The 24,071-nt window shown below is 33.0% G+C and overlaps 1 protein-coding gene across 2 annotated transcripts; it reads left to right on the top strand.

Annotated features, from left to right (window-relative positions):
- The first annotated feature begins 116 nt into the window (after nt 1-116).
- On the top strand, nt 117-20,745 carry LOC140674914 (uncharacterized). Of its 2 annotated transcripts, none has more exons than XM_072908857.1 (4): nt 117-1,574; nt 14,813-14,919; nt 15,256-15,462; nt 17,589-20,745. In XM_072908857.1, the coding sequence occupies exons 1-4, from the start codon at nt 1,492-1,494 to the stop codon at nt 18,095-18,097; spliced, it is 906 nt and encodes a 301-aa protein (XP_072764958.1). In that variant the 5' UTR covers nt 117-1,491; the 3' UTR covers nt 18,098-20,745. The 2 variants fall into 2 exon arrangements, with proteins under 2 accessions (XP_072764958.1, XP_072764957.1); XM_072908856.1 differs by lacking the exon at nt 117-1,574 and adding an exon at nt 12,260-12,675.
- The last annotated feature ends 3,326 nt before the right edge of the window (nt 20,746-24,071 follow it).

The raw sequence follows: 24,071 nt of genomic DNA, 5'->3' as shown, positions 1-24,071 counted from the left end.
GGTAGAAAATCCCAGCGTGGCAATTTATTATCTCCCGATCGCGATATCTTGAAATCATTTCGCATGTGATAGATACAGTAATTTTCAATTTTCTTCTTTTTCCTCACATAACTGTGTACAACTAGCAAACGGTAGATAAATAAGATATAATAAGAATAAAGGTTGCCTGTTTTCTAATCAAATGACATGTGCGTTGCAGACGTGCAATACTTTTCAAAGATGGATATACTTTACATTTGTGTATAATATATAAAATCACTGAATGTCTTTTTAATATATTTAATACATTTATTAAAAAATAATATTATTTAATAAATAATAGACTTTTTAGTCAATTTAGAGTTGGCTTTTTAATCAATTTTAGTTTAAGGTTTGGTTACAAAGATATATATATATATAATGTGAAAGGTAATAAAAAAAAAGATAACATCCTTTTTCAAAATTTACTCTATAAACAAACTGTTATTAAAAGGCCATCTGGTGATTTTGAGACACCAGAATGTATAAACTATGTTACATAATAATCACATTTTAATTTTTTAATATTATATAATTAAGATAATTACATGTTATTTTGATAAGTAATTACATTTTCAGTTTATGATCGCAAGATTAAAGCCAAATAAACAAATACGAAGGAAGTAGTAATTTTTTATTCGTTTTTCCACAACTCGAGAAGATTCGATAATATTTCGGCGCCTCAATACCGATTTGTGGTAGTCAAACTAATCTACGTAGAGTGTTATCATTCAGATAACGTTGCCGGAGCTCCTATCAGTAGCCATATTTTTGATACAATATATAGGTGATCGATATATCGCCATATAATTCTCAGTGAAGCGACTATCACGAACTGAACGAGAGTAATCTGGCATCCTATCCTGCATTATTAAATTAAATTTCACATTTGAGTGCTTATTGTTTTCTCAACACACCTCTCGCCGAACGAATATAACGAAGATATTTAAAAAAAAAAAGTGAGCACTTTTTGAACTTTACTATCGAGAACCACTTTCTACATTTTTCGTACTTATTGGCAGTCGCGTTGTTATATTGCTCGTTCGATTTTATCAGACGATACGTTTTTAATAAAATATTGCAAAATTGATTTTTTCAAGAAAATTGCATATGTGATTTAATCGCTTCGTGTTGCATACAAAAATTTCGTCTCTCCTTCCTCGCATTCTACCTCGTTGGAAAGCAAAATTCGCGGCGCGCAAAATCGTTACTCCAGGTGGATAGACGACCATGCTCCAGCACGAAACACACATCGAATTTTCGAGAAATACAATTATGAAACCACGTTGGTCTTTCGTATCCGAAAAAAAAAGATAGGCATTGAAACGATATACGAAGAATTTGTCCGGCTGCATTTCTGATGTATCTACCGACGGTACTTTTTTGATCTTCGCGGGATCTTTCTCAACTTTTTCTCCTGGACACGTTATCCGGTACATTCGAAACAGCAAGAAGCGGCAGAAGGTGAGAAAAATGGCAACTGGATATGACGATTGCTACGACGCTTCCTGGCATCTGATACCGCCGGATTACGTCAGCAACGAAGAGGAGTACAGGTAAAAAATTCAATGAAAATGATAAATCGTAATGTTTTGTAGCAAAAGTTACAATTATGGCGAAAGATTAGTTTTTTTAGCTTTCACAACATCAAGTAAAACCCAGAAATATTAGATAACAACTTTTAGCGTTAAAAAAATACAATTCTATTATTTTAAGATAAAAGAATCTTAAAATATTCTTCAAATATTACTTTTTTCTTTTTAAATAAAAAATATAATAAATCTTACGCGAGAATTAATTTAATATTATCGATAAATAATCATACAAAGTAATATATAATTAATCGAAAATTATTTATTTTATATATTTTATTTAATAATTATTTATTTTATCAAAAAGAAGATAAGATCGTTCTATTACTTCTCAACGTTGATTTAATAAGGAAATTTTTCATAAGGAAAGCTGGCATTAATCTCAAAACGAATCACCCGACTCCCCGCGCGTTCATGCGGACGATTAACATATCTGATTAAGCAGATAGCACCGGAAACCGGAAGAGAACATTTAAGAGCAGTCACGCATATCGGTTAGGTGAATCCTTCGGCGTAGAGTGGTACGCCTTGTTACACACGCCGGGTCACACACGAGAGAAACGAGAGGGTGCCGCACGCGGTGCGCCGACACCTGTTGGTTTCCATCGTAAATTTCGGATTAATCGTATTCTACTACGATACGATTCTGCCGCTTCCCCGTTCATTGCACCTGTGAAATCGCAAGTCGTCGAATTGGACGATTCTTTCATTTAACACATTTCTCCGCCTTAATTTTTTTCTTTACATATATTTGTCGTATCGCTGTATAAGCTTTATTTTTATTTGATTTTCTTTATAATTAAAAATATAACGTAAAAAATATCCCATTAAGATTTTTGTAATAATTTATTTTAATACACACAATTTCTATTTACGGCTTATTGTTAATCACAAAAATACACGGAAGCGGAAAAAATTAACAAAATGAAAGAAAAATTTTCCAGAAAAAATAGAAAATTTCGAGAAATAATAATCTGTTTTATTATTTTTGCTAAAAAAAAACGCTTCGAAAATTAATCAGATAAATCAATTAAAAATAATCCTTAACATCGTCTTGAAATATATTGTAAACCAAGGAGCCCTAAATTTGGGAAGATGAGCTGTTAAATATAAACTTTTCAACATTTGCAATATTTAAATAGCAAATAAATAACTTCCATCTAATAATGAAATTTTTCTTTAAACCTTTCCAAAGATTTCTGAATATATCTTTTCATCTACAACACACGCTTACCATTTTCTATAAAAAATTTTTAACAATTATATAACTTTACAAATATTTAATAACGCGTACCTTCGAAAATATCGCAAAGCACTCGATAAAAATTATTCTTAGATGTCTTGAATCGATGTAAAAATATTTTAAAATAATCGAAATCTTAATCTTAAAATATTTAAAATTTTTATTTTTAATACTCAGAATATCTGACTTCGTGATCCTTTTCGCACATAATAGTTTTGCCAATAAAAGAACGTGAATGTAAAATTGTCCTGCTGCCATGCTTGAAATAACATCTTAAACGGTTCTTAAACGACGTCGGTGGCTGATGGCCTCGAATAAGTCTAGATCACGTCTGACAAAATACCGCTCAAACGAGAAGAGGGGGAGGGGGGGAGGAAAGAGATGGAAAACGCGCTTTAGGGAATAAGGACTTCTTTTCGACAAGGCCCTTGAATCAGAATCCTAAAAGAGTATCCCAGGATAGCCCACCCGTTGCCGGGGCCTGATCCCTACTATCGCCGTGTACTACGTTCATTCATGTTTCTGTGAATCAACCTCCCCCCTCTCCCTCCGTTGTCCTTTTTATAGTAACTTATGAATGAACGTAAGGCTCGATTGTGCTTTCCACCGAATTCCGTTCAACTTCTTTTTCCAGATGGTTTCGACGAGAGTGTTATTTCGTCAAAGAGCACTTTTTTTATTGATTTTATTAAATATAAATGTTAATAAATACATAACTTTAATACAGTGGAGACTACTTCTTTCGTGGTTAATATTTATCTTTATAATATATGTATTTTTATTCTACAAAAGTTATATGGCTGTAAAGAAATATCAAGAATTATATATTTAATATGAAAATTATTAAATTAGAATGTTTTATAATGTTTTATTCTATTTTATTGTTCGTTAGACAAAATAATAGATTACTATGAAAGATGATATCAAATATAAAATGCGAGAAAAATCAAATAATACGCGATAATGACAAGTCAATTATTTACACGATTGCTAAGTACATTAATTTCTTTTTATAATTGCTACATTTTTTAAGACTATTTATGCTATCTTTTCCATGTAAAGTATCGCCTTATTTGATACTATAAAGCGTTTGAATTTATATTAGTTTTAGTAGGAACACCATAAAAAATCCCTATATTAAAAATAAGCTTAGAAAAAAAACCTTTTTTATAAACTTTTTTAAAGAGTAAAATCCACTTTTTACAGTTTAACAGCCACTTAAAGTAAAAAAATAAAGAAGAAAGAAAGAATGTATGCCCTTTTACTTTTGAGATCTCAATGGTACTCCAGCATTATTAAATTATTTTTAACTTTGCACACTCTCGAAAAAGATCCTTTACTTTTGTGAAATGCTTAAGAAAAATTCACCGCACACAGCTAAGATTACAAGCTAGCGGGGTGTCCGGAGAATTTTTCCAAAAAAGCCTCATAGCACGTATTCAGTAAATACAGATCAGTCTCAGGTGTGTTTCCGAGCTTTCAGGTAAAATTAGGACAATAATGCCAGATAAAATAGAATGTCTATTCATCACATCACGTTTTCCGTTTCCGGTCATTCAGAATTCAAACGTATACAAAATCTCAAGTGGCCACTTTTGCTGAGTGTTTCCATGAAGACAATTTAGTTTTATTTGACCTTACCGACATTTTTTTTTCTCTTCATTCTTCACAATTCAAGTTTCAAAAGAGTCGAGAAGAAATAGTTGAGTCGTAAATTTTCATTTTACATTACGTTTAAAACATTTTTTCTTATTCCTAAAACCATTATGAAATGTTATCTCCCAGAATTACGAATCTATTGTATATTTAAAAATATATATTACACAGATGTTGAATTAAATTATATATTATATAATTCAATTGTAATATCATATATAAACGTAAATTAAAATATATATTAAGTCTAGCACTATATTTCCTATTCAACTTGCTATTGCAAACTTGAAAATATACATAGGTTCTTTTTCCGATATCTATTTATTTAATTATTCATTATCTTGTTACAATGACTGATCAGATATTTGAATAAAAATTTGAGTAAATTTTTTTATTCAATTACAAAGATAGTTCAAACTATCGAAAATCCTTTCGATGATGTTACAGGATATTATTGTTATCTATATTAAGTCTTATCACCTGCGAAAAACAAATTTATCACGTGGTCTTAAGAGCCAAAATAAATTTAAATGATGGAATGCTTACCATTAGCTGTCTACATCAAATTAACTTAAACACTGAATTTAAAGTGCGATCGTTATGTGCATATTGTTTAACTTAAACGGACAAATGTACAACCGCAGAGTGACAACCGAGTTAATCCGCTATTTAAGGAAGGTATCCCGCCTCCTCTTCAAAGTCGAGTTAATCCGATCATTTTCCGCTGACCACCCTGCCGGATCTGCTTTCAGGTTTTCCGACACGTTTCCGTCTCCGCACTTTGTAAAAAGAATGTAACTTGGTAAAAGTGACAGTTGTAACTATACAATGTGAATAAATAGAAGAGAAAAGGAATAAGATGACAAATGGAAAAAGAGAATTTTCGCTCTGGCTACCTGGCCGCAACAGCGATTAAATGGCAGTGCAATTCTATAAATCGTATTGTAATGTCAATTATTAATAACACGATAGAAGCCATCAGGATTCTAATGTTATTTTATCATAGTTTTTGTTTTATTTTTGAAATAAAAATAACGTAACGCTGTGATATGTCAAAATAAAAAGTCACGTAAATAGTGAAACTATTGTATTTATTTTATAATATAAAAAATAAATATAAATATGTTATAAATATATTATAAATACATATATTAAAATACTAAGAATATAAATATATCATGTGTATATGTATACGCACAAACAACATGTATTTGTAAAATAAGACATTTTTGTTTTCTTAAATAATTCTCTCCTTTCTTTAATTTTTGAATCGAATTATTTCCACATCGAGTTAAATTTCCATTGTAATGCTCGCGACATATGCATACAGAAACGTTATTAAACTAGAATGTTCAGAAAGATCCCCACTCGATCATTGGAGGATTGTAATAATTCGCGGCACGATCCCCTCAACCCCGGTTTTCACATGACGGCGACGCGGCGGGAACGGAGTGAGAGACTGCATCGCGGCGGTCGCGGGGGAGGGGGTAGTAAAACAATGAGACGCAGACAAATTGGGTTGCGTGCTCGAAACAAGTTGGCACAGCTATCGCCAAACAGTCGTGGGAGCTCGGCAAATGTTGCTCGATTGCCCGAAGAGCTCGAGACTCTTCCATTTTTTCCCGCCCACGCTCAGAACTCCCAGAATGAAGAACGAAAGAGGAAGAGAGAAAGAGAGAACAGGGTGGAATTGCGGAAAACGACAAACGTCTCTCGGATCTCTTTCTCGTCTTGAACACGATTCTAACCGAGTTAGATGATGAGACCGGCGAAGAACTAAAATATGCCTTGCTTAAGCTCTAATCTATGAAATATAAGACGTATAGAAGAAAAGTGCGAGTGTCTTCACTGAAGATCAGTGAAATACTTATTGATCTTGGATAAAATCTTGTCGCTGTTTTAATCGGTGATATTTTCGCTGATTTAGTTTAAGAGAGTACATAATAATGATTTTGTAAGACTATTGATATTTTTACAAATTTATGTATCGATAATTATTTGATAATGTTATCGATTATATAGAATTATAATAAGTTACATAAATAATGTACTGCAATCTTGATATCTGATTTTGAATATCTAAAGAAACAGATTATTATTCCACAAATAATTCTTCCTTAATCCTTTTTTAATTTCTAAATAATACTTTATTACTCTACCACATGCATAATTGTTATACAATCATTTAGTATAATAATACATAAAATAACTAGTTATATACTACTTACAATTTTCGAAAAGCATAACATGTTGACCTTAATTAAAAAATAATATAAAAAACAATTCCTCATTATTCTTTTCTTGGACAAGCAATTAAACAATGCCAATAATGCCAATTATTGAAAATAATAAATTCTTAAAAATATTTTTTTATACAAAAGTTTCACGTTTGTAATAAATAATTGCCACCTTAATGAAATAAATTTTTATTTAGGTATATAAAAATATTAACTAAATATCTCTTAGCAAATTGATCACTAAAGATATCTTACCAGTTTCCGGTAGACGATAATTTTTATTTCCAGAAATAAATCTGACGGTCAAGACACGGCCATGAGAAAAAAAATCAGGAAAGTCGGGTCCACCCTCTTCCGCACTTTTTGACTTTATGTGCGGCGAAGCCGCGCGATTGTACGAGAACCGGTCTGAATAAACCGGAAACTCGCTCTGTCGTCTCGCTCCTGCCTCTTACCTGTTCCTGGCTTCTGAATCGCGCTTTTCGAAACCCCATTTTCCACCGTGCTACTGTCGGTACGCGTGTGTATTTATTGTGAGTGGACCCGCATTCAGGTGCGCATCTCTTCGCGATTGGATACAACCTGTGACTCTCCATTCAATGACACGACATGAATCCGACGAATCATCAATTTCAGAGCGTCAACTAGATCGAGATAAAAAAAAAATGTGGTCTCCCGTTTAAAACGAAATATCCAAATATTTTGTTAAATTTAACGAAACACAGAGAATAGTCAGGCAGGATAAATTAAGAACTTCGAAAAACACGAATTGTAGAAAAATTTTCACATCACTAAAACTTTTATCTCCCTTTATTATCTTTGTATATAAATTACAATAAAATTATAGCGGTAAGAGCAGTAAATTACATGGGTTGTAATTAGTTAGAAATCAATATAGACATTATATAGAAAAACGTTTAATGAAGTAAATTACATAAGAAATTAAATTATAATCTAAAATAATGTATGCGTAAATGTTTCGATCTCCATTCTCTTCAGTGTAATAATTTAAAAATGAATATTCTAAGACACAAGTTCTTGACAGGGAGTCTTGTTGTGTAAAAAAATTGATGTCCGAAATGCTCATCCTTCTTATTTCTCGATTATAGAATCCTTCAAGAAATGTTAAATCAATTTAATTGTAACGTATTGGTTTTTATGTTTTAAAATTCCAACACATGATGTTGAGTACCATTGTCGTCAATCTTTGTAACGTTTGTATTTTTGTTTTTATTTTTCTTACCTATTGATGTGTTGCCGAAACAGCACGATATCTCTGAATTTTGTTGTTATTATCAATAGTAGACAGTATCAAGTAAGTCTATTATTCTATCTTTATATATGCCTTTAACTATATTTACATCTCTTAACGTTATATAACAATTATAGTCAACACTATCTTTGATGATGATGAACCACAAGATTCTATTCAAAATCATTGTGGACCGATCGTCATCATCTTTCATGTTGATATTCGAGGCATTATATTTTTTACACGAGACTCTACTCAAATCAAATTATTGAATATAGCGCCACATTTTCATCATAAATGTCTTAGAATATTCATTTTTAAATTATTGCACTGAAGAGAATGTCGACAAAGATCGAAACGTTTGGGCACACATTATTTTAGATTATAATTTAATGTCTTAATATAATTTACTTCATTAAATGTTTTTCTATATAATTTAATTTAATAATAAATTCAATTATAATTCTATATAATTTAATTTAATAATGTTTATTTATTTTTAACTGATATACTGCAAAACCCGTGTGTAATTTACTGCTCTTACCGCCATAATTTTATTATAATTTAAAACTTGAGAAGTGTTTAATTTTTAATTAAGTCTTTGTGTATATATATATATATGTTCCTTAATTTTAATAAAATAAATTATTATATAATTTAATATAGTATACATTCTCTCTTCTCGTAAAAATAATTACTTTTCGGCGCATTAAAAAAAATTTTCTTCACCGAGATTTCATTTTAAAATATGTTATAGTTAAATAAATTTTAATACTAATTTGTATTAAGTACTTTATAACATTTTAAATATTTTCACAGACATGTAAAAATTTATAGTTAAAAAATAATAGAAAATCCATCTTTGCCTAAAAAAATCTTTGTAAAGAGACATTAGTATACAAATATAAAAGTAAAATTTATTTGAATTAGAGATTCACAAAGTTTTTAATGCTTCAAAAATTAATCAGCTTCCCATAAAATGTATCTTGTATGTTTTCTATACATTTTACAAAAAATATCTAGTGACGCACGATAATTTCCAACAATATCTTGATATCTTTACTTTTAGCAATCAATAATGCCATGCGATCCTAACGTATAATACGGCTCCGCATTACGACGATAATATTTTATCTACAATCGAAACATCGCAAAAGAAGGTTGCAAAATGAATTCGATTCGATCGAATCGCACATCAGAGTCCACGGAATTATTATTTCTGCGCGTAATATTGCGACGGATAAAGATACGCGTGTCGCGCACCGAATGATAATCGCGCGAAACAACAGGGGCTTTTATCTATCGTTTAACCGACGTAACAAATGCGTGTTCGCGAATAATAAGTAGGTGGTATAAAAAAGAAATCAGGTCAGCCTTGTCGCCGATGACGTGTTTTCTTTTTTCTCGCGCGCCAACGTCAAGATTAGCGGAGAAAAAAAGGATCCATCGTCACGGAATGTGCGCGTAATAAATGTGCCATTATAAAATTAGCCGTCACACGATTTCCGCCTGAATTATGCCGGCACACAGTGTATCCGGATTTATTTAAATAGTTTGATTTCTTACTTTATCCGTCTGCTTCCTCGATTACAACTTTAGATTGATAATTTCAATTCAATCTCGCGTCTTATGAATTTTTGTCCGGCCACTTCTAAAAAGATCGTGTTGATATAAGACACAAAAAAGGCTGATAATTTATTTATAGGAATTTTTTTAAATCAAAATGTAATATATATATTTTCCTTATACTTGCTTTTTACAAGTATATTTTAATATATACTGTGATTCGTGATATTAAAATTAAATATTTCGAAAATATTTTTTTAATTATTTAGAAATTTGTATTATTTTATAATTTTTATTCTCTTACACAATATATATGTTATAAAAATCTCTGTTAGTTTCTCTTTATTTCTGTTTGTCCCTCTCTCTCTTTCTTATATTTCTTCCTTCTCCTGATATTAGAAACTTCTATAAAGTTTTTAAAACATTTGATCAGTTTCGCGAGTACCTGTACCTTCCGGCGTTTGCTTGAATAATCTATCTCGAAAAGAAAACTCATTTAAAAGACTTCATTTAATATCATCACGCTGTTAAAATTAAAAAATTAACAATGTATATAATGCGAAGGTACAATTCATAATTTACTTTGCTGGAATATCTCTGTTTTTGTAAAATTAGGCATACATATATGCCTGCCTTCAATTAAACTCCATTTCGCACCCTTCGATTTTTTGATCGAACAAACAAGTCCCTAAAAGAGGACAATCAAGCTGGTCGATCATACGTATCTGGTTTGCGTTTGTGTAACACTCGGCCATAAGTCGCGACCACGTTTCTAACCCAGTTTTGCGTATCAATAGGCAACGATCTGAGTGGCACAAGGGGAGAAAGAAAGAGAGAGGGAAAGAGAGAAAAACAGGGCGGTAACAGAGGGAAGAGGCTAGGGGAAAGGTAAGGGAAACGAGTGAAAAATCGAAATGACACAGTAAAAGCACCACTAATGCTCTTTCACATTAACACTCGACGTAAAGTATGCTCTCGGTGTAAAAAGCCCCCTGATCGATGAAGCTCGCCGATTGGCTCGCTCGTCGGGCTGGATTGAAATCAACCCCCGGGCCGCTGGGCGACGGTTCCCCGACACGCGACCATCCCATTGGCTGGCTGATGGTACCACCCCTCGGTAACTTACCCCCGTAATATTACCAGAATCGCTCGGAGTGGCAAGGAATTTTATCGGATTGACACGACGAAGAAAATAAAAAAATGTTTTTATATATAATTCTTATTTTTATATATTATGAAAGCTCAATTAGACAAAGTGTTAGACGACAGTTGTTAATAAAAATATAGTTATAAATAGTCTGAAAAACTGTATTAATTAGTGAATTATTTATTTGCTAAAATAATTACAGTGTGAATTATACTTTAGTATCACTCATACTGTTTTCTATCATTGTTAAATTATTCTAAGAAAAAGGAATAAAAATTATTTTATACTTGTATTTTACTTTAATCATTAAGTTTGTAGATTAAGTTGTATGATTTATATTTTCGATGAGTCTAAAAAAAATAAGAAATATCTTGAATTTTTCTTGAGAGAAGCTGACTTGATTATAAGATATTCTATAGAATATATCAATATAAGAATAAAAATTTTTTATGTATATTAAGAAGAATTCTAATTTAACTTAAACGGTATAGTCTTATGCAATTCTAAAAGGAAGAGAGGGAGAAAGAGAAAGAATATTGAAAAACCTAAATATTTTTTAAGTGTTCTGAATTAACTAAAATCAGTTGCCTATTTTGGACTAAAAAATAAAAATCAAAACTAGTTGGTTAAAAATCAAAACATTATGGAGATTAACCTTTAATATGTGAAAAGCGAGACAAGTGCTCTTCTACAAATATTCTTTGATTATTATATTTTAAGCATTTTATAGCACATGCATAAAAGAAAGGCAGCTCGTATCGGTGAATGTAAAGTTATCAATTCAATTAATTAAATAAACTACTTGCGGTTCGAATAAGATAAAACCACTGAACATTCATCAGAATATTACATTATCATCAGCACTGCATTTATTTTTTAAACAGAGGGAGCTTTTGAAGAGATGATAAATTATTAAACGAGAAACGAAACAGCAACGTTCTTTTATCCTGAGCTTCTCCCGCCGGAAAGTTACTGTAAGTTACCGCCGGGTAGCAGGGTGGGATGCGAAAAGCTAGCAAACGGGAGGGGATGAACGTGAAATCCCGCCCCAATGTAGAATCCGCCCTACGCTTCGAGGGTGCTTGACGAGCGACCTACGAACGAACACTAGTCGTCAAGTGCTCGTCGAGGACACTTAAAAATTACAAGAAGTGTCCTTTAGTAGTTTCAAAGAGGAATTATGGCCTGCTTTACGGGTTTTTCGGACGGAATCAGTAATGACTGACAGTCGCGAGTGCGATACAAAAATCAGTGAATGGACATTGGATTACTTGTCGGACTGGTTATTATGTTTGTGCTAGCATAAGGACTTTTACTACGAGATCTGTGAGCTCTTGTCGTGAAAAGTCAAAGTTGGTGATATTGAAACGAAGAATTATGATAGTGACATATGATGGAAAAAGAGTGAAAATAGAAAATCAGAGATATGCAAAGTTGGGCAGTTGCAATCAGAAAAAAATCAAAGAAATAAAAAAGGTTTCCAAGAAACTTTAATAAAAAATGCAAAGGAAAATAAATAAACATATTATATAAATAAATAAATAAAAACATTTAATATATTATTAATTCTTCTCTGAAAGAAGAATAAAAATAAGTAAACTTTTATCCCTTTTCTAAGTAAAAGAGACTCGATAGGTTTCGTACGTATTGTCCGAAGTAAAGAAGAAAAAAAAGTCTTTCAAGTTGTTAAGATTGAAAGTTAATTTCAATTTTAAATATTATTAAAAAATTGAAAAAGAAAGAGAAGAGAAAAATTATAAATAAGAATCGGATTCGTGATTCAAATAGACTTTTAAAGATGTGTTATCGGTGAAAGATTTAACATGTACTGACGCTAAAATAACAACTACTCAAAATCTTTTCAAAATGGTGGACAAGAATAAGATTTTGCCCTGGCCGCTGCTACCGTATCCGGCTAGTCTTTTAAATCATGTTTGGTACAGTCAGCTTGCATTGAACACTAGGTAAATAAATAATATTAGTAGAAATTTAGTGTGTTTAGTTTGCTTGGAGAACTACAAAACAATTTGAATCATTTTCTTTACTTTTTCTTGCAAGTCACTTATTATAGAAAAATAAGGATTAAACATTATATACTATAATACATATATTAAATATAATAACTGAATATGTTTAATTAATTTTTTTATACGTACACACACACGTAATTGAGGCAAGAGATAATATAAAAAAACACACATTACAATTATTAAATTAAAAATGATATAATAATGTATTCGACAAATAAGTGAAGAATGATTATGATAATTGATAATCTTTACTTTGAGGATTAATCGGGGATTTTGCTGATTAAATTCTTACACGTGGCTTTATTAAGATATATCATGCAATATCGTATATCAATCGATAATATATTAGACATGCATTATTTATCGATTAAACTTTGCCATACCAAGAAATCACTATTAAACTATTTACATAATTACATAAAATTGTTTATGTAATTGTTCAATATTATATAAATAGCCCTACGTATATTTATGTATTGTAGCATGAAAGAAATTCAAAAGTACATTGTTTAAAATATTTTTACTTTAATGAAAAAAATATTTTATAACTATATATTAATATAGACATTTTAAATTTTCACTTTAGAATTTCTGCAATTTACATATTTTAGAAAATATATTACACTATATTTTTTTAAATTATATATTATATATTTTTGCACAATTAATTTTGTCAATAATGAAGTAAGAAAAGTTACATTTCGTTATTTCTATAATGATTCTTTTACGTTAATTGAAATGACATAAAAAGCATCATAATTGAGAGGTTGAAATCGCGGGCGATTTCAACGCTGGTACTTTCAAATAATTATCAGTTTCTTGCGAGGAGACAATTTGCTCATGTTATTTTAATTTTAATCTTTTCATGATCAAGTAAAAATTACGAAAATCCGATAAATAAAATAAATAAATAAATTTGAGATTTAATGTAAAAGTCATTAATTAAGTCACAAATGAATGTAAACAGTAAATAGTTGTAAATAGAAAAAAAAAATGTGTTTTTAATTATGATAGTGGTTATTAACACAATCCAACACTCAATAGTCTTAACTTATCTGTAAATAAGAAGGGCATATAATCAGACATTAGCAAAATATAAAATTATAGTAATCGTATTTAGTGATCAATGTTCGCCGAAACTTTTCCACGTCTTTAACTAAAAACTGCCGGTTTATTTCTCGTCGCAAACTTCTGGCATAAGTTTTTTCAGACGGTAGTCTGTAAATAGTCCCCAGGAAGGAAGCTCATTCAGAAACACCCGCGCTTCGTGTCGAGAACATTTAAGAACCGTGACCGAACGTGTCTCGATAATGACTCGCACAGCTTAGTGCGAACGGATCCAAAAATTCATTTCTACACGCAGGTCCGACAGGTTGCTTAAGAATAAACGTGCGGGTATAAGCAGGTATACTTTCGAAAACGTCTCTCTAATCGGCTCCTAAAAGAGCCGATGGCTTCTTGACGGTCACGCAGCTTCTAGGGTCAGTAACGGCTCCTTTAAAATTGGATTTTCACTGTCGAAAAACACCTTTGTGCCAGACTTTCCGACTCGCAAAATCCGCCCGCGGATATACTTATGTTTATCTAAAAATCCTGAGATAAACTGTGACCATATATACACATGTCCGTTTCATTAGAACAAAAATTATGTGCGATAAATTAATTAATCACAAGTTTCTAATACCAGACGTGTATTATAGTAGGGACGTCTAATTTCAAATCAATTTGTTAGAAAATTCTTTTAAATCGACTTTTTTCTATCATTTTACTTATATCCTTTTATTATACACTGTCCATATTTTTTATATATATATTTATCATAGTATATTACATATATATATTTCCATTCTGATATGCGAATTGACTGTTTCACTAACATGCAGATTAAAATCTAATAAACTAATTAAACAATTTATCTTTACACATTTCATTTCTTGGTTTGGACCCCTTAAGTGTGACAATTAAAAATCATTCTATATATTTTATTAAAATATTATAATACTTTCTATTAATATCATTTTTAGTAATTTTTTAATTAAAATTTTAATAACCAAGTAATCTTTTGTTGCAGGCTGCTGGAAACTATAAAAATGCCAGCTCGGACATCCGGTTTCGCTATTAGTGACATTTTGGAATTAAACGATGCGAAGCCGTCGCAAGAAGAAACGGACGCGCAAGGTACGGAAAGTTATTATGTAAAATAATAGATGCATTAGTATAATTAAAAAAAACACACAATTTCACATCTCGTTACATAACTGCGTTGCTAATTAATAATTTAACAATTGGTAAAATTCGACAAATATCAAATTTATGAAGTAATATAGATCATAGAAATTTGAGTTGATCCGATTTTAATTTGATATTAATACATATTGTCAAAATAAAAAAAAAATATATTAAAGCTTTAAAATCGGGAGGAAAATTGTAAAGTTTCTCATTTTTTTTTTTTTTGCTTATAAAGTTTTAACTATTAGGAAAGAAAAACTGACAAATTCTGGGATTGTGTTTCAGGTGCCACGACGATTTTACCAACGGCAAGCGACGTGCCATTAGCTTATCAACAATTTCTGGAACACACGACCGCCATGCTGCAACCGGCTATGCACGCTAATCTGAATAGGGGTACGTTGCCGCCACCCCCGCCTGGATTATTAGGCTGGCCAGCTGGACCAGCACTACCAACAGCATTATCTCAACCCTTGGTGGAAGAGGTGAATGGTGAGTGCGAACATGTTATACTTTATTTAATTGTTTGGAACATTAGGGGCATGTGCGATAACAAAAATTAACGACAAACTGTATAATTTAGCGGGCGCATTTACGTCATTATATGTCGAAAAATAATTAACTTTTTAAAAAAAGCGAGAATAAATAAATTTTCCATTCGTCAAAAACGTCAATTGCATCCTAAAGAATGGACCACAGCTGAATTCAATCGCTGCACTTTCCAAATGCAAGATTTCTCGCCCCCTTTCTTCGCGCTGGTAGAAAGGGCGCACGCACGCATACACACACACACACACGCGCGCGCGCGCGCTTTTGCGGGCGGAAGGGCGCGAGATGGAAACCCTTATTTATTTAACACCCTACAATTGGTCCGCGAGGGTTAAGCAGGATCTAATGGTGCTGTAAAAGGTTCTCCTGGATACCGCACGGCGATTGGTCCGCGAATGAGGACAGATGTCGTACCGGGGGACAGATGCGCGGCCGGCGGGGGCCCCCCGGGCCCCGGCCCTCGTTAAATCAGGATCGTCACGCCCAAAAAATTCGTCGGCGACCTATCCCGCTCCTTTTTATCTTCCTCTCGCGCGGTCACGGTTCGCACGAGCGAAAAATCCGGACGACGTGTCGAACCGACATGAGAAACGCGTTGCCTGCGAATAATCGCGGTCGTCCTGTAGCAGATATAGTATAGAGGGGACACGCACGATTGAGTGGATCTCTTTTACATCGGACGTTTACATTGTTCATTCGATAGTGTATAACTCACTCTGAAGATTTCTCAAAATTCTGGACTGATTTAAATATGGTCTCAATGACTTTGCAGACTTATATACTTGGGGGAACAAGAATCATAATAGAAATTATTAAATACACACACGCGACAACATACTAGAGTATCAAACAAGATATAAAAATATTATCGTGACTTATTTTGACTTTATTTTCACAAGGAATAAAACAAAAGAAGATTAAATTCTAATTTTATTTGTTTCTTTAAATAAACGAGTTTAAATTAAAATAATAATGATAGTACATGTATATATGATATGTTGGATTTAAGCAAAATTTCTAAAAAAATTACTAGCAATTCAAGAAGGTGAGATAATCCTACTGTTGTCGCGTAGCTTTCTTCGGAGACATTAGTTAGCGGCGAGTGTCTAATTGAAATCACAGTGCGACTGGGAGTATGGCCTAATCTCCCATGAAAATGATATGGTTGATCCCATGGGGTCCGAAGCAGGGGTATCAAATAGGCTTTATATTGGTTCACACCCTCCTTGAGCGGGTCCCCGGGGGTCGCTCACAAAAGCATATTGTACCACGGCGAAAGCCAGTATCCCGACGTTGTACATTAAATTAGCTGATACCCCGAACCAAATCGTAACATTTACCACTTTGCTATCGGACGAATCAAATTATTGCTCGTAGTATAATTACCGCGTTAGTAAAATTATATTTATTTTATTATTGTTGCATTCTCGCATTCATTATTTAATAATCCTTAATTAGATATTGCAAGCGATTAATTTATAAACTGTAACAACGGTATTGACATTTGATCGTTTTTATGTTTGTAATCGATTAAATAATTCTCATATAGTTTAGTGTAAAAAAAATAATTAAGAATCTCGGAATATCGCAAGAGAGCTAGAAGTTTCTGTGTATATCTAGAGAAAATGAAGTTTAATTAAGCACGTGTAGTGATCATGAGATTGAATATTGATATAATTCATCGGTAGTGATTAGAAGAACTATTAAAAATCAAGACGTGCATCTGCTGGTAATCAACGCTAAGAGCAATCGACGGCGCCGGCTGAGTCGAAATGCAGCTGCAGTTGGCTATCGTCAATCAAGTAATTGAGTCGGTCACTTACTAAACACTATACTTCCATCACGTCATTTAACATACTTATTTCTACAATAGTCTACAGTTACACTAACAAACCCGAGTCACACGCAATTGTCATGTATAATAAAAAGTCAACTCGATAATTAATATATTTAATAAAAATACGAACAATCTAATTGATGTCTACGCTACGTCAGAATTTATCGTACAAAATAGCATCCTTTTTTCGAAATGAAAATTAATATCACGATGATATTTTTTCATGTTTCAGTTCTCCAACAACCGGACTCGACGAGCCCGGCGATCTCGGACATGTCGTTCCCGTCGCAGCAGGAGAACAGTCACGAGTCGTCCAAGGACGAGGAGTCGCAGGACTTCGAAGACGAACAGCAGGTCGGAAACGAGACGGCGCAGCCCCACGAGACCGAGCACAAGAAGCGAAAACGACGGGTTCTGTTCTCCAAGGCGCAGACCTACGAGCTGGAGCGACGCTTCCGTCAGCAGCGTTACCTGAGCGCGCCCGAACGCGAACACCTGGCCTCCATCATCCGTCTAACACCCACTCAGGTGAAGATCTGGTTCCAGAATCACAGGTACAAGACGAAGAGGGCGGCGAGTGAGCGCGTCGAGGCCGGCGGTAGCGGATGCTCGCCCAGGCGGGTCGCTGTTCCGGTGCTAGTGAGAGACGGTAAGCCCTGTCAATCCAAGCTGATGGAGCCAGCGACGTACCCAGGAAGCGGCCAAGTCCCGATGCCATACATGCAGAAGTATTGGTGGTAGAAAAAAAAATTTGGACAAGAGAGAAACGATCCGCGCGGTGAATGATCATCTCGTGAATCATCGGCGATAAAGACGCTGCTGTGATAAGATGTGAATATAATCGATCGGACAGACGTGAGAAACTCGAGATGGAAAAAAAAATTTTTAGCAATGTTGAGCGCGAAAAGTGCACGAAAATTCATGATGATACACACGATAGTGTGTACGATGATTATGTGTTAATGATTGTAGATTAACTATGAATACTATGGAAAATCCATTCAGAAAGATAAAGAGTTGAAGCAAAAAAATGGACATGAAAAGTTATAATATAATTGAGAATAAACTGCAATCAACTGAAAAGAGGAAGAATGATCGAGAAATAATTTTAAGACATCGGTTCTTTCAACTCTATATATATTTCTCGAGTGTTAGTGAATAATTGCATATCCACTTGGACTCTTCTGATACAATTCAAATGTGCGACAAAATTAAAGCGAGACAAAAAATCAAGTCCTTTCAAATTATAAAAAGCGTGACCAGCTGACAATTGAATAAATTTCAACAATAATCGTGTGTATTCCGAGACCTTTGAATAAAACACGATTTTTATAGCATTTCATAAAACACATCACGCGTTCAATGATACTGACTTGTTTGAAAAATGACAACGTTTTAAAACGATCAATCTTTTTAAAAGGAAAATTCTATTGTCGAAACTTGATGCGGAAAATTGACTGCTGTTTTACGACAGCAATAAATACTCGTTTAAGATGTACACGCATTCTTCTTGTCGCATGGGATAAAAACGTGCATAGAAAATAAAAACTTTAACAAATGGAAGAAAAATTAACGAACATTCAAACACATAGACGATGGAATATATCAAGCATATAAAACATAGCAAGATAAATTCATTAATAACGTGGAACAAATATTCTTAAAAAATGTCGCAATCAAATCTTAACATTTCAAAAGATAAGCAAATATCACGACATATTATTACATAAAATAACTTACGTAGGACATATTATTGCGTATAAACGAATATTTATCTAAAAAACAAAATGTCGATATCGACAATTTAAAGAATAATAAAACCTGAACGTTCAAAATGCAAGTAAGTGTGGAAAATTAATGATGACGCAAAGTAATTTAATGAAAACATAGATAATTAAAAAACTGCGAGCCCGTCTCTCCCTAGCAATTCTTCAGTTTCTGAATTAAAATAAACTGAAGTTCAATGCGCTGCAATTGAAAGTTATTGGGGCCGGTGTTGATATTCATAAAAAAAAAAAAAAAAAAAAATTAAAGACGGTGCGAATATACTGTCAAAAACCAAAGATCGCTTTCGCGTACGAGCTAATTTCGCATATGAACTAGAGATTGACGTGAATAAATAAATTAAAATTATAGATATAAAAACGTATAGAAAAGAAGTATCTTATTAAACGATATCGATGTCGCGTTCTTACGAGAAATAAGGTATTTGTACAAACTTGTTACTACATACAATATCCCGGTGATTTACGTAGAGTTCGAATTTAGTCTTTAGAACGTGTGTCGTAGAAAAGAATATCGTAAATTTAAAGAGTTCCGATTTAATCCTGAAGTGCACGGTGTCGTCCTAACTACCATATAATTAAATTTACGCACATTTAACGTCTTTGTTCGAACTTTTCGATAATAGATCACACGAGAATGAATTACTGCCAATGAATTAAAGTCGAATTCATGATTCTATTGTTTTCATTATGCATGTGTAGGTGCGTGTATAAAGTAGACACGCAGAGTTCCGAAGGGTCATAATCTTGAAATTGGAAAAAAATAGAGAAATCCAAAAATACATATATGCACTAAATCTTTAAAAAGTTATTTAAAAATTAGGGCAAACGCTTATAATTTCAAAATTAAAACAAATCAAGACTATGTTCAGAAATATCTTTTTTAAAAATATAAAATAGACAAATTCAAAATCAAAAGTGAGTGAGTCAGTTCGTAATTGATTAGTTCACAACTAATATGTAATTCCGCACATATGTTTCTCGTGTTTTTTGGAAGATTCATGATATATATGGTGTGTTTAATAGATTCTCAAATAATTCTATAATTGCAAGATATATCTACATGTATATCGCTACGCAATTGTGGTCTATTTCTCGACTATCTGGTGCGACATTTTCGCTTTTCGCAATAGATTTGCGCAAAAAAGGAAACAAGTGCCCAGTTCGAAGAATACATTTAATGACTGACTACGTCATCTTCGTAGCGTAAATTTGAATATAATCTTCATCGGAATATGATTTTTTCAATAATTTCCTTGTACATTTACTTGGAAAGTGTTAATTATATGAAAACTTGCTACGGAATGATTTCGTTGATATTAACAGATTTTGTAAATTGTTAAACTTAAATTCTTTATCGTAAAATAGTACATCGATAACACATGTACTATGCTGATAACGTTGCTGATAATTATTATGATGTTTGATGTCATAATAAATCGAAGAATAAAATGCGAGATCATGATACTGTGAACAATCGCAAAAATATATTGCACAGTGTTTCGTCCTTAATTAATTATATATATAAGCTGTATATATGTACATTGTGTATGATACGTATAGTAAACTAATATATCACAGAAGCGTATTTAATAAATCTGAATCTTAAAAAAAGCAAATTTTTCTTAACCCAAAAATTATTTCAAGTCTCCTTTCCTTTTCGTTTTTAATTAAAATTAAAAAACAAATCAGAAGAGTTTAATATTTTATTTTATATCGTAAATTATTTCCATAAATCAAATCTCTATCTGAACGAAAGCAAAATGTTCTTAATCCATATTCCATGTTCTTGTTCCATATTCAGTGTTTGTTTTAATATTAGTAACATTTTATAAACATTTTCTATTGCAAAGTTTTAAATAATATACACATCTTTAGTTGTGCTATATATTATTAATGTGGAATAAAAGAATGATGTAATAGAAGATTTAAATAGTTTAGTGATATCGTAGCATTCTCTTGCTTTATATTCTTTATATCAATAGAGAGTGTAACGAAATAATACACTCGAAATAATCTCTGCTCCCTTTCTCTCTCTCTCTCTCTCTCTCTTCTAGACCGTCCCTTTTTTCGGGACACGCCGGAAGCCAACGTAGCTTGAGTGACAAGCTTCCGGTTTCCGTTTCCGAGCAGCCATCTTGTTACCGGTTTAGATTTCCTGAGGGCGCCCCATCGACTCTCGATGGGGATCGCGTTTAACTTTTGCGACCCCCAGAGAAACTTTTCATTATTCGCGTTATGACTTATTCGCTCAACCAACAAGAAGCAGATCGTGAATTCAAATCGACGTTTCTTATCTCTTGCAAGAGATTTCCTTTCGCGATTAAAATAATATAATATCGAGCTATATAATCGCGCTGTCTTATCGAGTCGCGTAATAAAACGCGATCATATATCAGTGTTTTGTGGAATTTTATTAATTAATTAGATTTCGTGAAACGATAATGTGTGAAAAATAATAATAAATAATCAGGTAAATCTAAGCTAAATTATCAAACGATAACGATTATCGCCAAAAATTTTTATCTTCCGTAATTTTAATTAATTATCTGATTGCCATAATTTAAACAATATATAATATTATAAATTTAATTATGAGAGAACTAAAAGTCGATTGTAATAAATTAATTTACTACAACATTCTCTCTTTCTATCTTTTCCTAAGTTTAATAATAAATTATTAGTTTAAGTTTTGATTTTTTAGCAAAAAATTGAATTACTATTTATTATAATTTACTAAAAAATAGGCAATATATAAATGTCAATATTATATATAATATATAATTATCAAATTAAAATATTAAAATATATATGCGTGTTAAAATTCAAACCAGAATCCATGTAAAATTAATTAAAAGATATGATACTCTAATTTCAATACCGTAAAATATAGATAATGAGAAGGCCGTTTTTAGTTGTTTTTAACTTGAAATCCATTGGTACCTCGACATTCCCGATAAGATAAGATCAATTCTAAATTTGTAAGCGAACCTGTCATTAAAGTCGCGTGTTTGTGGGTCACCTACATTTTACATATTATATTGCGAGCGCATGATACATCGAAACATATAAATTATAATAAGGATGCGCTCTTAGGAATGGTATCTGTCATTGCTCCACTTTTCCTATCGGAGCGGGATAATACAAAAGATGTTCCCTCGGACTCTCCCCCCCCCCTCTCCCCTTCTGCCCTTTTCCCCGTAACCTCCTCTTATCTTCTTGTCTCGCATCATCGGCGGATGACGTAGCGAGGTAAATGGAGTGGACAGCGGGCAGCATATGCTTCGTGGCGATCTTCTCTCCTGCCACTGTACAAAACGAAACTGTCCCCACACACATGGAATATTCCGCCAGCGCGAAATGTCGGCGGTGCGCCGAACCGGAAGCGGGAGATAACATTCAACCCGCGCGCTATACCGGGCCCATGATTTATATGACCAGCCGTAATCTATAGATTTGGACATAGTCCACCGACTTTTGCTCTACCTACCTACCTATCTGCCGCCGTCGGCATTTTACGTTCCGCGAACCATCCCTCGCGAACGCGACGCTGCAAACATCTTTAAAATTTTTTGCAAGAAAAATTATAGGGATTAATAAACTGGAAAAAAATTATATATTTAAGTATTTAATTTAATTGTATAAATTTATAAAGCAAAATAATTTTACCTTCTTTATTTTCTTTACATTTGCTTTTAACACGCGGTTCAATAAATATTATTTTCAAATGCATGGAACATAATGATAGTTGAATTTTCGTGTCAAACGATCCAATTGAATCACCTAGGATCCACGCGGCTGCAAAGTGCGAGCTGCGAGTATCCAAGAGATGCATACGAGGAGATAAAAATCTCTCAGGAGTCAGCGTATCGCGCCGGGATACGCCAATCAATAGCCGAAAATAAATTGATAGTTTGTCGAGCGACGGGACGTCCCCTAATATTTCCGAATGTAATCGAAGGGGTGTGCGCACTCTTAGAGAACCCAGAAAAAAAAGGAAAAATACAGAACAACGGAGACGAAGGGAGGTGAAGCGGGGAATGAATGGAGAAAGAGAACGAGGATGAACGTCGCCGAGGATAGAAAAAAAAAAAAAAAAAAAAAAACGAAAAAACTTCGACAATGTAGTTACGGGCAGGCGGGAGGAGAGAGGACGAGTGGACGACGTGTTCCGGGGGTGTTTTATTGGCTGGTTTCCGTGGGGTGGAAATTCCGTATAATGTACGAGATGTTTGCGTGGACTCTTTTAACTCTATCCCCGGGCTATCGCGGGTCTCTCTCTTATTGTTAGTCGATCGTATACATAAAACTAATCAAACCGGTGAATCGATATACTCGAAATTCTTGAAGTTTTTCTCTTTCCAAATACTAGTATTTTTACTTTTTAATTAATCGCTGATTTGATTTTTTACACACTTTATGTCCTTCTATTATTTTTTGACATTTTTTCATTGAAAATACCTACGCATACATAAATTATTATGTCAATTCTGTTATAATTTAAGTTTTATATTCGATAACTTGTTCTCACGCTTTATGACGAAACATTGACGATTGTTTCGATAAAACCGCGAAAAACTCCATAAGAACTCTGCGCGATCTTCGATGACCCTTGGAGATCAGAACGCACCGGGATCGAGCGAACCGCCGTTGTTCCGATTGACGTTGGAACCGGAAGCGACGTTCCCTTTTTATCATTTTTTTAAAGGCTCACGCACATGACACGTGCCGACATTATGCGGGGGTGCTAAGTCGCGTGACCGGAAGGAGCGTCCTAATTGGTATTGATTCCGCGTTGACGCTGCTCTTTTCCATTCACATAACACCATTGGTCTTCATTTGTATTATTGCATTTCATCTCAACCTTAATAATCTTCCTCAGAAATAATTGCAGAATAAACATTGATAAAATATTAGATAATAGATTTATT

Source organism: Anoplolepis gracilipes, chromosome 16, assembly GCF_047496725.1.
Source record: "Anoplolepis gracilipes chromosome 16, ASM4749672v1, whole genome shotgun sequence".
Lineage (NCBI taxonomy): Eukaryota > Metazoa > Arthropoda > Insecta > Hymenoptera > Formicidae > Anoplolepis > Anoplolepis gracilipes.
This window is presented reverse-complemented; position numbering and strand designations above follow the sequence as displayed.